Source organism: Serinus canaria, chromosome 18 (genome assembly GCF_022539315.1).
Source record: "Serinus canaria isolate serCan28SL12 chromosome 18, serCan2020, whole genome shotgun sequence".
In the NCBI taxonomy this organism is placed as follows: Eukaryota; Metazoa; Chordata; class Aves; order Passeriformes; family Fringillidae; genus Serinus; species Serinus canaria.
The window spans coordinates 8,760,695-8,775,247 of NC_066331.1; the positions used below are offsets into that span (position 1 = coordinate 8,760,695).

Below are 14,553 nucleotides of genomic sequence, written 5' to 3' on the forward strand. Positions count from 1 at the left end.
TGCTGCATGCCTGAAAGCTTGGTCAGCACATCTCTGCACTTACAGTGGCCTTAGGTTGTTATGGTGCAGTTGCAGAAACTCTCAATTTTAAATAATCTGGGTTTTTTGGCTTTTACTACATGGAAATGTGATAATATCTGATTTTTTTCCAGTGGATTGCTGTAACATTAAGAATGAAGTAAGATTTTTCAGTCACATTTAAGCCTTTGCCTAATTTTTTTCAGTTCAATCTGTAGCTTCCAAAGTTATTTTCAGTGATCAGACATTGAAGTTTTTCATCATTCTGAAAGGGCCAGTGGTGGAAAACAAATTTATTTTAAAAAGCCAAACTGGCATCCAGGGTATTTGCAGGAGCAGCTTGAGTTTGGAATTCAGGAGATTAGTGCTTTAAGTGTTAAGTTGGGGGTTTTTTTGAAAGCAAAGTTCAAATGGATATAGAAAAGTGGTTTCAAAGATGTTTTCCCTTTGAATTTTATTTTTGAAACTAGCTGAAGTTTTGCACAGCTCACAGTATATGGCATTGCATGTGAGGGGAGAAATGAAAACACTCGAATCAAACAAACTCAATTAAAATATGTGTTACTTTTTTTTCCCCCAGCTTTGCAGTCGACAGTTGTACAGGTAAGAGAAAGATGCAAACCCATCAATTTCATCTTGGAAAATGTCAGTTAAAGGGACTGAAACCAGGATCTGGGAATGGGGGGGTGTTTTATACAATTAGTGACACCCACCCTGGTCCCTCAGGTGCTTTGTCTGCAGAGGCAGAAGGTTCATAAGGAACTGCAGAACTGGCCTTGAACTAAGGCGCCCCAAATTTCATTTCCTTTCCTTTCCTTTCCTTTCCTTTCCTTTCCTTTTCCTTTCCTTCCTTTCCTTTCCTTTCCTTTCCTTTACTTCCTTTCCTTTCCTTTCCTTTCCTTTCCTTTTCCTTTCCTTTCCTTTCCTTTCCTTCCTTTCCTTCTTTCCTTTCCTTTCCTTTCCTTTCCTTTCCTTTCCTTTTCCTTTCCTTTCCTTTCCTTTCCTTTCCTTCCCTTTCCTTTCCCTTCCCTTCCCTTTCCTTCTTCCTTTCCCTTTCCTTCCTTTCCTTTCCCTTCCCTTTCCCTTTCCCTTTCCTTCCCTTCCTTCCCTTCCCTTCCCTTTCCCTTCCCTTTCCCTTCCTTTCCTCTTCCCTTTCCCTTCCCTTCCCTTCCCTTCCCTTCCCTTCCCTTCCCTTCCCTTCCTTCCCTTTCCCTTCCTTCCCTTCCCTTCCCTTTCCCTTCCTCTTCCCTTCCCCTTCCCTTCCCTTCCCTTCCCTTCCCTTCCCTTCCCCTTCCCTTCCCTTCCCTTCCCTTCCCTTCCCTTCCCTTCCCTTTCCCTTCCCGTCCCTTCCCTTCCTTCCCTCCCTTCCCTTCCCTTCCCTTCCCTTCCCTTCCCTTCCCTTCCCTTCCCTTCCCTTCCCTTCCCTTCCTTCCCTTCCCTTCCCTTCCCTCCCTTCCCTTCCCCCTTCCCCCTTCCCTTCCCTTCCCTTCCCTTCCTTCTGCCCTTCCCTTCCCTTCCCTTCCCTTCCCTGTCCCTTCCCCTTCCCTTCCCTTCCCTTCCCTTCCCTTTCCCTTCCCTTCCCTTCCTCCCTTCCCCTTCCCCTTCCCTCCCTTCCCTCCCCCTTCCCCTCCCCTCCCCTCTCCCCTCCCCTCCCCTCCCCCTTCCCCTTCCCCTTTCCCGTTTCCCCTTTCCTCTCCTTTCCTCTCCTCTTTTCCCCTTTCCCCTTTCCCTTCTCCTCCCCCCATTTTTTTTCCTTTTTTTTTCCCCTTCCCTCCTCTTTTTTGTCCTTCTCTCCCCCCCTTTCTTCCCCTTTTTCCCCCCCTTTCCATCCCCTTTCCTTCGCCTTTTTTCCCCCCTTTCCCTCCCTTTTTTCCCTCTTTTTCTCCTTTTCCCCTTCCCTTCCTGTCAGCTTCTCTCTGAGTTCCAGAATTCCTGTCCCCATCCTCTGTGACAGGCAGGACAGGAGCATTGCAAAAGGTTCAGGGCAATTTTTCAGCTCTTGCGACAAGGAAAATGTAAATGAGTTTTCACTAAGTTGTTTTTCATTTCCTATTTGTTGAAGCTTCCAGGAAATTAAGGGATATTGCTTAAGGAACTGTTAAGTAAATGTGAATTAAAACTGGTTTGTGACTTCAGAGTCTGATTCTAAATTTAAAGAAATGAAATCATAATGACTTGTAGTCCTAATAACTGGATATGCAAGTGAGGGTTTTCTCCTGTAACTGACATTTTTTGGTCAATTTTAGATCACTTCTTCACAATTGCTTTCCCTAAAACCAGAAAACCTGAACTAGTTTTTTATGTAATTATTAATTACAGGTTAAATTTGTTTAATGCAAGCTTTTTAATCATTAAACTTTCTGAAAAAAAAAAGATAAAATTTACTTCTTGAGGGGTCATTTAGAGAAATGTGGCACTTCCAGCCCTGAGTGAGCTTGGGCTGCTGGATAGGCTTAGTGCTGATACTGTATATTCATGTCTTTGTGGGTGGCTCTCTTGGCTTCCATAAATTCTTTAATGTCAGGGTGGAGCTTGGGTGTAATTTGTTTTTGTCATAATGTGCACTTCTTGCTCTTAATGGTATTTATAAGATGCCTACAGAAATGTTTTTGTTCTAGATAAGAGTTCTAATTCGACTCCAAGCAGGATTGATTCACTGCTGTTTGCTCTCATACTTAGCTGAGACAGAGAGGTCTGCCCTAATCCATATTGTAAAATATCAGTGTGCATAAAATATTTGAAAATGGGACAAGAAAAATAAACTAGGTTATAAAAACAAACCAACAATTTGAGTGTTGCTGGGCAAGCATTTAGTGAAACAAGCCAAACTTGTTTCATGATGAGTAATTATTGCACATAATATTCCAAAGATTTCCATTTGAGAAATTGCTACTGGGAATTTTCAGTGTTAAAAACATCTTGGAGGAATGTTGTTGAAAACCTGTGTTTTTTATTTGTATTTCAAAATTTTGAACTGTATGAACAAAGAGCAGCTGGCCACATGTCTCAGCTGTTTATTAGATATTTTGCTTTCACTTCTGGCCACTAAACAGCCTTGTCAGGGACTGAAGGGATTTTAATGCTTTGATCAAGCTGTTCTAGGGAATTTTTTTGCCCTCTGAGAAAGAGAAAAGAAAGTGTAGAAATGCTGGATTTTGGGGTTGTTAAAATATTTTTTTATAAAGTTGCAATTCTTAAATTTTAAGCTGGAAAATGGGTCATGAATTTCTTGATAGTCTGATTCTGTTGAATCCATAAGGACCTCACGTCAGACAAGAGAAAACCAAAGTGCTGGAATGGAGACATTCATCGAGCTGCTCTGCCATCTTTGTTTAGCAATTCTGGCACCATCTTTACCCTGATTTTGAAAAATGGCCATGAATTGTCCTTTACACGATCCTGTTTTGAGTTCTGCTGCAGTCAGTCTCACTGTTGAATATACTCAAAACATTCAAATTTATTTATGCTAATTGTAGAAAATCCCATCTTCTACCATATTCTTTTTTTTTTTTTTAAATACAAGTATTTTTCTGTCCTCCTGCAGAAGTCCTTTCTGGGTTTACCATAGTACAAAGGAGCCTGCAAGCCCAGGCACATCAGAGTGTACTTCCTGCCCTTAGCCTTGATCCTGACACATCTGATGCACTGGTTTGTCTGGAGGAGCTGGTTGCTTGGAGCATTTGCATGTGCACTTCCAGCTGTGGGTTGTGCAGGAGTTTCTGGGTTTCTGTGGAGGGTTACACCAAGGCACATGCAAACCATGCCCTGTAGAGCATCTGCCTCCTGTGCCTGTTTAGGGCTGTACAGATTCTGAAGTTATAAAAATTGTGCTGTGGTTGGTTTTTTGTTTTAAATGGTATTTTTATGTATAAAAACCTAAGATGAAAAGTTGTGGCATCTGCTGCCTTCAGCTGTGTTACCTGGCTTAGGAAATCACTCTGCTGGTTTAAACACACTCAGCAGCCAGCCTGGTTTCCATTCTGCTTCCACTGCACCAGCATGGTCAGTAGCTGGTTCATTTGTAGCAGATCTATTTCTATTGTGTATCTGAGACCTTGGAGTCATGCTCAACACTCCTTCTCTCAAGTAACAAATGATGGGAAAGAGGAAATGCCCCCAAACTGCACCAGGAAAGGTTTAAATTGATGTTGGAAAAAATACTTCACTCAAAGGTTTGTGAAACCCTTGCACAGGTAACCAGGGGAGTGATGCACCATCCCTGGTTTTTACCATTTAGAAAACCTAGATTTAAAAGACATGTTAGAAAGGATTTGGTATAAAAGGTTTTAACACTTTTAAAAGGGTTTGGTTTGAAAGGTTTTAACACAAATAAAAGAAGTCTTAAAAAGGTTTTAGTTTAAAAGGTTTTAAAAGGTTTAAAAGATGTGTTAAAAGGGTTAGGTTGCTCTTGGTAGTGGTTGGATTCAATGATCTTATAAAGGACTTTTCCAACCTAAATGATTCTGTGATTCAATAATATGCAAAGTCTTCAAGAAATCAGTATTCTAATAGTTCTGTTAAGATTCTGTGAAACTGCCTCATCTGGTCTGAGGTTCTGGAGAACCAGAACCTCTCTTCAGCTGAACAGATGTTCAGTATTATTGTCACTGCTAGAGATGAAGGGATGGGACTGTTTTCAGGCTAAGAACAATTTCTTGCTCAGATAAACATCAGTCTCAGAGGCTGAGATTTTAGAGGAGCAGGCAGTCGGCCACAGCTCAAGAGCAGTCCCAAATTCTTTGTTACAAGGCAATGTAAAACTTTCTAAACTAATAGACAGTTGCCACAGAATTTATTTTGCTTTTCTGACCTATCACCTTTGCTTACTTTTGCTGCACTGTGGGTACTTTTGTCCAATGGGCTTCTAACCCACAGGCACACAGATGCTTCTGTTATAACTTCTGAACTCTTGGCTTATTCCATACAACCACACCCTTACATTAGAAACCCTTCACCATCAAATAATACAGTTTCTCACTTACTTAAGGCACATTCTTACAACTATGGAAATCTAAGTTTATTATTTTTCTGTTTAATGCCTGTGTCTTGTATTTTTACATCAATCCAGGCTTCTTTTAAGGCTACAGAGCAAACTCTTCAGTGTCTGTAGAAGTTTCTGCTTTTCCCATTCCCACAGTTCAGAATATTTTTTAGCTTCCTTGTGGCCACTTCTGAGTCTGATACCAGAGGCCTGAATGCCCAGAAGATGGAGTGGATCTGGCAGTGCAGGGCTGCCTGCAGGTGGTTGCAGTGCACTTTGTGTCTCAGCAGATGCTGGGTCCAACCCTCCAGGCTTCCATCCCAGCTGCCTGTGCCGGGATGTTCGTCAGCGCCTCCCACGCCGCGCAGCGCGGTGCCTGCGACGTGCTGCACAGCCAGCCTTGCTCTGAGCTCATCCCTGCAGCTCTGGAGAGGCTGCCTGGGTGTGGAGCACGTCAGCTGTGGCAGCCCAGCAGATTTAGGAGCTTGGAGTGGCAGGCAGTGGCAGTGGCAGCGGCACCTTCCGAGTTTCGGCGTTTGCAGCAGAGGAAGGGAGCCCGCAGGTGTTGACAGGTGCTGGGCAAGAGAGAAACTCAGCTCATTTCAAAGACCTTGAAGGTTGTAACTGATCTTGATGGTTTCAGGGCAAATGTGTTTCTTGGCATGCATCTGCCTAAAAGAGGTTGGTTTTTTTTAGGCATATGAGCTTAATCAGCAAAGAATTCCAGCTTTGCAACAAAGCTCATCTTAACAGTTCCTCCAGGTTCAGAGGGTTTTGTGCACCCAGGGCCTGGATGGCTCTGTGAGATGCTGCTGCACTCTCCTCTGAAGAGTTACAAGGTGAAATTCTGCTACAAACTGAAGTCACTGGGGAGGCTTTTGCTGCCATAGAGCCAGGATTTCACCTGTAGCATTCTGATGTTAGAATACAACGTGGCATAGGAATTTACAGTAGCCTAAACCTTGGTGTTTCTCCTGTTGGTGTGGTTTATTCTGTGCATCCTGAAGGGTTGGCCATGAAAGCTTTGTTAAACTATTCAGCTGAGCTCGGGGGTTTCCCTTTTCCCCTGGTGTACCCTCTGATAAAGCCAAACCAAACCAGGTAATGTGCAACCTGGACCTTGAAAGAAACCTCAGTTCTGTCTGGGACAAAGAGTTCCCAAGGCAAATGCTTGGTTGCTGTTCATATGGAGGTGAAATCCGTGTTCTTAGCTTTCCCAAAATCCACTATTTACAACTGAATCTCTTCAGCTGTTCCAGTACTTCTAACTTCAGATTTGAATATCTGTGAAAACATAGATGCTTTTCAATTCCAAACAGCTTCAGTTACTGCTCTTTTTATTATCTTGAAGAGGAATTCTGGCTTTTGCACAAAAAGCAGCAGGCTTAAAATAATTTAAAAAAATAAATCTACAAAAGTACTTTGAACTTCTTTATGCCCTGAGAACAGCACTGTCACTGGTTCTGATTCATCCAAAGTAACTATAAAATGGATTCTGTCATTCTTAGGTCAGTAATGTTAATTCCTCAATTCTGCAAGGGATTATATATTTAATTTTCCACACATGCATTGTGACTCATGCCAGGATGTTTCTAGGAGAGAAGCATTGCTGTGGAGCTGCACACAGGGAGGAATGCTCAGGAGCTTGTGGAGCCTGGGCACTGCATCAGTCAATTTGCAAATTGAATTAATAATTAAAGCTTGAAACAGGTACATCTAATAATGTGATGCAACTTGTGGATGTGTCTTTGGAATAAAAAAGAAGGAATGCTGACTGTACAGCAAAATTCAGAATCTCTGAATTAGGTAGATCTGTATCTTTTTAATTTAGTGAAATACTGTGGAGAGAGATAAAGTTAATAGAAAGATGGGCATCATGTTTGACAAACCAAGCACTGGCTGAGGAAGGATCTTGGATTATGATAGAATTTTTGGTTCTTAAAAGTGAAATATGGGTGAGCTGTGGAAAGGGAGCACAAAATTAGCTTTAATGGTGGACATGCAGAGTGTCTGAGCAAGAACCAGCTCAGGAAGCTTTGCAGAGGAGCACACTCAGGTCATGGTGCCACCAAGAGGGACTGGACTGGAGTTTGTGCCACGTGGAGAAGTTGCTATGCAAATCCCTGTCACCTTCCTGCATTCTTGCATGGGGACAGCAATCCTCAGAGGGGCTCTGAACTGAACTGGAGCTGGTGAAACGCCAGAGGAAGGGATAGCACTCCAATTATCACCATCAGCACAGCTTGGAGTGGCCTGACTTCCTTTTTGGCAGTGTGAGGAAATGGAGAGGAGCAGCCTTTGTGAGTCAGTCCTTGCTTTGTAGTTGGAGCAGAGCAGTCCATATCTGAATCCCTGCATCAGCAGACTGCTGCACACCAAACACTTTTATTTGCAAGGTGATTATTTTCTACTCATTTGCACTAAGGCAAGGAATGGGTGAAGGCAAAATAAAGGGGAGAAGAAGTGTGGAAGAGGAAGCAAGGCTTGCCACATCAGTCACCTGCTTTTGCTGCTGTCTCGACTCCTTGCATCACTTTTTTGTTTTCTAATTTACATTTTTTAGAAGCTGGAGGGCAGAGCATGGCAGGAAGGTGGGGTAGACAATACACAGACCTTATCAGCATGAGGATGTAGAATCTGTGCTTGCTTCCTACAGTGATAAACTGAGCTGGGATTCTTAAATTAAGCCCAATCTGTATTGGTTGTGGAAAGCAAAAGTTTCTCAATTAAAGGAAGTGCTGACCTGTGGCAAATGGAATATTGTGGAGTTGGCTTCTCTGTGCTACCTGAAACACCAATGAAATTGTTGAGCAGTCAGAAACCCAGAGCATATTACAGAAGGGACCTCCTCGTGTGGAATGGAAAAACCTGTTTAAAATGTTCAGGCTTTTGAAGCTCATACAAAGGGATAAACTGGAGAACAAAGTTGTAAGAGCTGTTAGGATTGCTAAGCTGGCCTTCTGAGCACAGCTACTAATTTTATTGTGGGGAGGGAGGAGGAGAGGAGGGAAGAAAATGTTTAAAATAAACAAAAAACAACAAGCAAGTAAACAGGTCTTTGTTGTTGCTGCCCTTGCTGGGAGTTTCTGCCAGAGCATGGACATGCAAACAGGTGATGAAGGGTTTGGCACACCTCAGGGAGGAAATATTCCAGCAGAAGTGAAGGCAGACAATGAGGAGTCAAGGGAGGAAATATCCAAAGGAAGGGGAGGTCAAAGGTTCACAAAATGGAGCAGTGAAGCCACACAGAGTGAAACTCCTCAGGCATTGCCTTGGGGCTGGGTATCCAGCCAAGCAGCAGACTCTGCTCTGTGGGGTCAGGAGAAGTCTCTGCCCACAGCCAGGAGAAGGCAGAGATTGCAAACAGGCCCTGCCATTTCCAGGCTGCTTTTCCCTCTCCCCACTTTCTGCCCAGTTCAGATTTTCTTCTCCCAGTGCTGCTGCTGGCCAGGCTCCTGTTCAGACAGAGGAACTGGGCTGAGGTCTGAGCTGGTGAAACCATCCTTGAGGAGCACATCTTTACCTCAGGAGGCTCTCAAGTACCTTGAGCCATTTGTTTCTCTCCCTTTTCTGATGTGTTTCTTGTGATAAACACAAAATCACCTGGGAGGGGGCTTGAGCAGGAAAGGAGAAGGGTGGTAAATCTCACCAGGAGAGGAAACCAGTCAACAAGTGAAAATGGGAACTGGGAAGTTTGTATTTAGTTTTAGAGAGATGATGAATTTATTTAATAATTGCATGTAGTTCCTTTTCATTTGTGGAAATCAGAAGCTGGAAGAGACTGCATGACTGGAAAGTCCTTTGGCCAGACTCATGGGGTTGGAATGTTCCTGAAGCAAGGGAAAAGAAAAGCAAAATGAACTTGACAGTCTTTTTATTATTCACATTAAAGATTAGCAAGACTGGGAGTGCATTTTTGCAAGAAGAAAGCTTAATATTCAGGAGAGGTTTGTATTAATCATGCTGAAGTCAAGAAAAGTTGATTTAAAAGGAAGCAGAGTTGATCAAACACAAAACTGTGGGTATTCTGTGCTCTGCTTTCATTCTGAGATGGTTTTGAGGTGCTTTTTAGCTCCCTGTGTGCTGGGTTGTTCTCTGAAGGCTGTTTCTGCTTTGCAGGGGTTTAGGTGGAGAGCTGATGAGACCAGCTGGTAAGTACCTCAGCTGGGCTGGGCCAGCTCCAGAGGTGCCCTGAGGAGTCTGGCTGTTGGTGTTTCCAGTTTGTTTTGCATGTGTTGTGTTGAATGTGTAAGTCAAGTCTGCACAGTAATTAAGAACAGATGAACTTTGGAGGCCAATGAGCAGATGGGTGCAGCAGGGCATGGGGTGTCAGTAATAACCAATGCACTTGGAGTAACTCTGTAAGAGCAGGAGGTGGTTCTGGGCTCTGTGTCACACTGTGTCCTTCTGCTGTTGCACACAGTGAAGCTTTTTCAGGGTTGAACTGTCTTCCTTCAGTGATTTACTCAGATTCCTCTCCAGAAGAGATACAATCTGCACTTTTAGACAGAAGCCATGGTGGAAATAATGATTTTATCATGACACGTGTGTGCACAGAAGTGAAGCACAAAGACCATATAAACAGCAGTCTGTGGGGAGTGTGGCACCACAGAAAAGATGGATTTGGAAGATTGATGCATGCTGTGAAAAGGAAGGGTGTTGCAGGAAGAGGTAGCTTGGGTGGATGAGGAAATGATGCCAAGTTGGTTTCCTGCTTGTGAGCTGAATGAAGGAAGTGCTGCAGAGCAGATTCCAGCTTGGAAGATCTGAAACCATCCAGACCTCGTGGGTGAAAGAGCTTCAGCACTGAGGTGGAAGAGAAGGGGGATTTGAGTGAGATTTGACACAAAAATGCAAGCTGAAGGAATAGGTTTTTGTGATATGTTTTAGCTTTTAAGCAGCTGAACATTTCATGGTTTTGGAGAAATACAAATGGCAGCATTTTGGCATGATACAAGTGTGTAGGTGGAATGAGAGAAGAATTGAAAATGTTCCACAAATTGCCTGCATGTCTAATGAAGATGATGGTCTCAACCACAAAAGAGCACAAAGAAGTGCAGGGAGCTAAGGAGAAACCCCAAGAGACTAAACTTGGGTTCAGTCACGTTGCACTTGTCTGTGAATAAATATTAGCACAGAGAAGCTGACACACAGTACTGAGAGGGTTTGGTGTGGCATTGCCACAGTGAGGAGTGAGTTCAGGAGTAGATTTGGAGCCCAGTAAGTTGATGATAAATGGAGGTGATGAGCTGTGTACAGAGCCCAGAGGAAGAGTCAAAATCAGGTTGTGGGAGGAGAGGAAAACAAAACAATGGCATAAATTTATGTTGCACCTTCTTCTGTCCTTTCCCTCCTCTCCACCAGCTCTAAAGCAGCCAGGCAGTGACATGGAGCTGGACCAATCTCATTTATTTGAACTGAACATCAGGAGGTGAAAGATAATGGTATTCCCCAAGTGCTGAGCTTTCATTTGAGCAATACAGTCAATCTGTTGGACAGAAAATTTGGAGTATTCCTGTGTTAATCTCCATTCCCCCAAAAAGCCTCAAAACATTTTAAGAAAATACAGTTCTCAAAGTGGGTTTGTAAGCATTAGAACTCTAATAAGTTCATAGATTAAAAATAATAAGTGCTTTCTTATGAAAAGGATGTGCTCATATATTCCAAGTATCAAAGGAAATAAAGTTGCATCCAGTTTCATAGCTCCCAGCTGTGTGCAGTGAGCAAATGCCACTCCTTGGAGGTTCAAAACCAATGGGAATAAGAAGGAAAACCTGTCATGTATATTTGAATAGTTTTTGGTGCCTTGTCCCAGCTGGTTTGCTGTCACTTATGCTACACTGCTGTTTCCAGGCTGTAGAGCAAAAAAAACGGTCTGATATGTGTGTGCACACCTTGGATGGCAGAGGGGGAAACATCCCCCCAAAGAAGGGATTTGCAGGAATGATGGGGCCAGCTCATGTCAGAGCACAGTTACTGCATCACAGGGATTTCTGTACAAATGTAATTTCCTTCACTTTTTAATTTCCTTTATTTTGAATATCTGTTTGCAAATATTCTTCAATTTAAAGTTAATACTGATGTAACTTTCTGTGGTTGTCTCTTCAAAATTGCTACAGTTTCTCTTTACTGGGGGTATTTATCTTGTTCTCAAACTTATTTTCTTGCAGTCTGCACTTTAATTGAGAAGTTGTCACTATCAAAAATGCCGTTCAGAGGAGATCCAATAATCAGTAAGTCCTGTTTTAAATAACCTTCCATGACTGTGGTAACTATTCATTAAATTATACTTTTCAAAGAAGTAAAATTTAAGGGGTTGGGTGGTCTAACACATTAAAAAAATACCAAAAAAAAATAGACAAATACTGCAGCAGATGCTGATGCAGTTTGAAAATTTGGTTTTTGGCTGTTGACAAGAAATAAAATGTGCAGTACTCAGCATCAGCAGGCATGGGGTGGTCACTGTGGCCATGGTAACCCAGTCTGGAGCAGCTCTGCTGGCAGTCACAGCCTTGCTTAGCTGGGAAAACCAAGGACACAGATTGATCTGTGTAATTGCTGGTCTGTGGAAAGATTCAATGGAGGATGTTGAAGTTCAGAAAGTAAGAAAAGGTAAAGCTGTTTGTGTTCCTTGCTGTTGCAGGTGGTTGGCAGTGGTTGATCAATGACAGCCTAAGACATCTCACTCTTGTTTCCAGTGCTGCACGACAGCACATAAAGGTACAAGAATTTCTCCTCCTTCATGTGGTGCCAGGAAATACAAAATTCGAAATACTTTTGCTTTCCTTTGGTGGAATATCCATGGGATCTTTCTGGTTCTTGAATGAATGTTCCTTAGGTGTGTGAGAGGGCTGTTTTATAAAGTGTGTTTTCAATTCCTCAAGATTCCAGTGGACCTTTCTGATTAATACTTGAGCAGTTATCCCAAAGGTTGTTCCTGTCTGTACCTCTGGGCAGGCTGATGGGGCTGGAAGCTGCTCCCTGGTGGCTCTCTGGTTATATTTAGAGGGTGTTTTGCTTCTGTTTTGGTGTACCTGTAATATGTGTGATTTCAGAGAACTCTTGTGAGAGTTACAAATGCTCTGGATGATGTCCACAGGTATTCTGTGAGCTTTGCTGTGAGTTACCAGAGTTACTCAGGACAAGGAGCTTCAATTTTCCATTAAACTCTGCTGCAAATTCTCTTTCTATGCTCTCAGACTGCTCTGATTCTGGATATTAAATCCATTGATAGATGTGTCTCATGCTGTTTTAGTCACACCATCTTAACACCTCCAGTTATTCACCCTAATTTTCCCAAGAAATCCCATGGCAGTTTGATCTCTACTGAATTGTAAAGGCAATTTCTGCCCTGCTAGAGCTCACAGCCAATCTGAATTTAACACACTGTGTTCATTGTCTTAGGTGTTAGTCATAAGATAAAAAGACATTTCAGATATCTCACACCTCATCTTTTAAAGCTTTCATTGGGACACAGAGGAGAATGGAGTCGTATTCAAATCACTGAAGGAAATTTAAAAAAGAAATTTGAATTCTTAGGATATTCTTTTGGTATTATTAGCAATTCATTCAAAGTGCTAGCATGTCTTATAACAGGAACTTCTAAATCAAAAGCTTAAAGGAATTAATTATAGGCTGTAGAGAATTTTGATTGGTTGGTAAACATCAGTTAGAGCCAAACAAAGTGTATTTAGTAAATGGCAATTCTCACTTATTTCTGCTTCTGTTTTAGAAAGAAATATTTTTAAGGGCAATGCTTAAGATTTTGAGAAGTATTCTCTTTTTTTCTGACTTACAGTATTCTCTTCCAGTTTAACTTCATACATTTAAGGTGCAAAACATTTCATTTAGAAAGTGAAACATCTGAGCAATCTGGTCTGCTCCCAGGTGTCCCTGCCCATGGCAGAGGTTGAATAATTTGGCCTTTAAAGGTCCCTGATCTAGAGCAGTTGGATAATTCTGCATATTTTGTTTCTATTATCCCTCTGGTAGTTAGAATATTGTTTAGGTGAGTGCTGGTTTTCTTTCAAGCCCTTGATTTTGTGTAGAGAACTCGTCTGAGGTGTCTTGGAGGGCAGAATGAATCAGCTGGGCAGGATTTCTCAGTTACAGCTGAGATTTCCTCTACCTGCAGAGCATGAGTAGGTATTGTTGTTAACATGAAGTGAACAATGCACAGCTTTTGTGTATATTATCAGCTGAAAAGTAGAATTCAGCCCTAAATTCTATTCTGTTATGTATTCTCTTAAATTCTAATCCATATTCTATGCTGTGCTTTCTGAGATAGCAGCTGAGTTATTTTGTGTTCTGTATCAGGAACTGAAACCACTCTAAAAATGAGGAGGCTCAGGTATAACACACAACCACTGATCCTTTTCTGAGTCAATCCAGGTTAGGACACAAGGCCTGGGATCCTGGATCTTTGGGCTTTTTGTTTATAACCTTCAGTCCATGTTCTTGTCTGTGATTCCTTTCTGTAGGGTTTGTTTCTTGTTCAGTATATGGATATATATGAAATAAGATGAAATAATGACTTGTGTGTTTTGTGATGCTGTGTCATCCTGGAGATCTTTCATCTGAACTGAAAATACATTTCATCCATTACTGTTCCTGTTTTAAATGCTAATTTAGCTTACTGGTCATTAAAGGAATAAGATGAAAATCTGTTTTTTTTTCTTACATAAATTTCCTTACTAAACCAGTATTGGGAAGAAATAATAAGAAAGGAAATGCCAGTATCTGAAAAGAATTTTTTTTAAATCCACTTTATTTTTCCTTAAAAATTCTAAGAAATGAGGTGAGTAAATGCATTTCTGTGCCTCTGTTGCAGGAGTCTGCAGTGTCTGCACTGGCTGCTCTGTGCAATGAATTTTACATCAACGAGAGGGGAGAAGCTGATCCAGCTCTGCAGGGTAATGATTCATGTTTAACACAGAGGCACTGAGTGCTGGGCTGGACAAAACTTGTGTTTTGGAGGGATTGCACAGAACAAGGAGGGGCAGCACTGGTTTTAAAACAACTTCAAATTCTTCTGCAAAGGAAAAAATAAGTGACAGCTGAAAGTTGTCTGAAAAATGACAGCTGGAAGTGTAGGAAATGCCTCATTTCCTCCATAAATGCTGGCTTTAGACTGGAGGTGAGGAGAAGGCACCACCACAATGAGGCAAATTAATGTTGCTGTTCTGTTCCATACTGTTAAACAAAAAACCAAAGATTGTGCCTTTCTAAAATCCTAAATTTTAGCAAAGTGAATAATTTTCACATCCTGTTTTGATAAACTCTGCCAGAGATCATGGCTGACTTACAGGAGAGCTGCTAAGGGATGAGGAAAGGATAGAAAAGGACACCCAGATTCTGGTAAATGTGCATGGGAAAGCTCATGTGTTTGTGTTGGGATCAGCAGCACAGCAGGAGGCTTAAACTTCTCTTAGGGGTGTGTGAATCAGCATCTTTTTTTATGCTGCTTTTCTTGTACCTGTCTTCCTTTCAAGGATCAGATTGTATCATGGCCAGCAGAGAAAAATTGCTGGATTGTACAGATAAATATTTTAAGA

At 42.0% G+C, this 14,553-nt stretch overlaps 1 protein-coding gene across 1 annotated transcript in view; it reads left to right on the forward strand.

Moving 5' to 3' along the window:
- TBCD (tubulin folding cofactor D) overlaps positions 1-14,553 on the forward strand; it is a 123,642-nt gene that overhangs the window by 74,696 nt on the left and 34,393 nt on the right. The window contains exons 23-27 of the mRNA XM_030232879.2: positions 599-621; positions 9,119-9,150; positions 11,170-11,232; positions 11,643-11,719; positions 13,830-13,911. Coding sequence (XP_030088739.2) covers positions 599-621; positions 9,119-9,150; positions 11,170-11,232; positions 11,643-11,719; positions 13,830-13,911 — 277 coding nt within the window. The remainder of the gene's footprint in view (positions 1-598; positions 622-9,118; positions 9,151-11,169; positions 11,233-11,642; positions 11,720-13,829; positions 13,912-14,553) is intronic.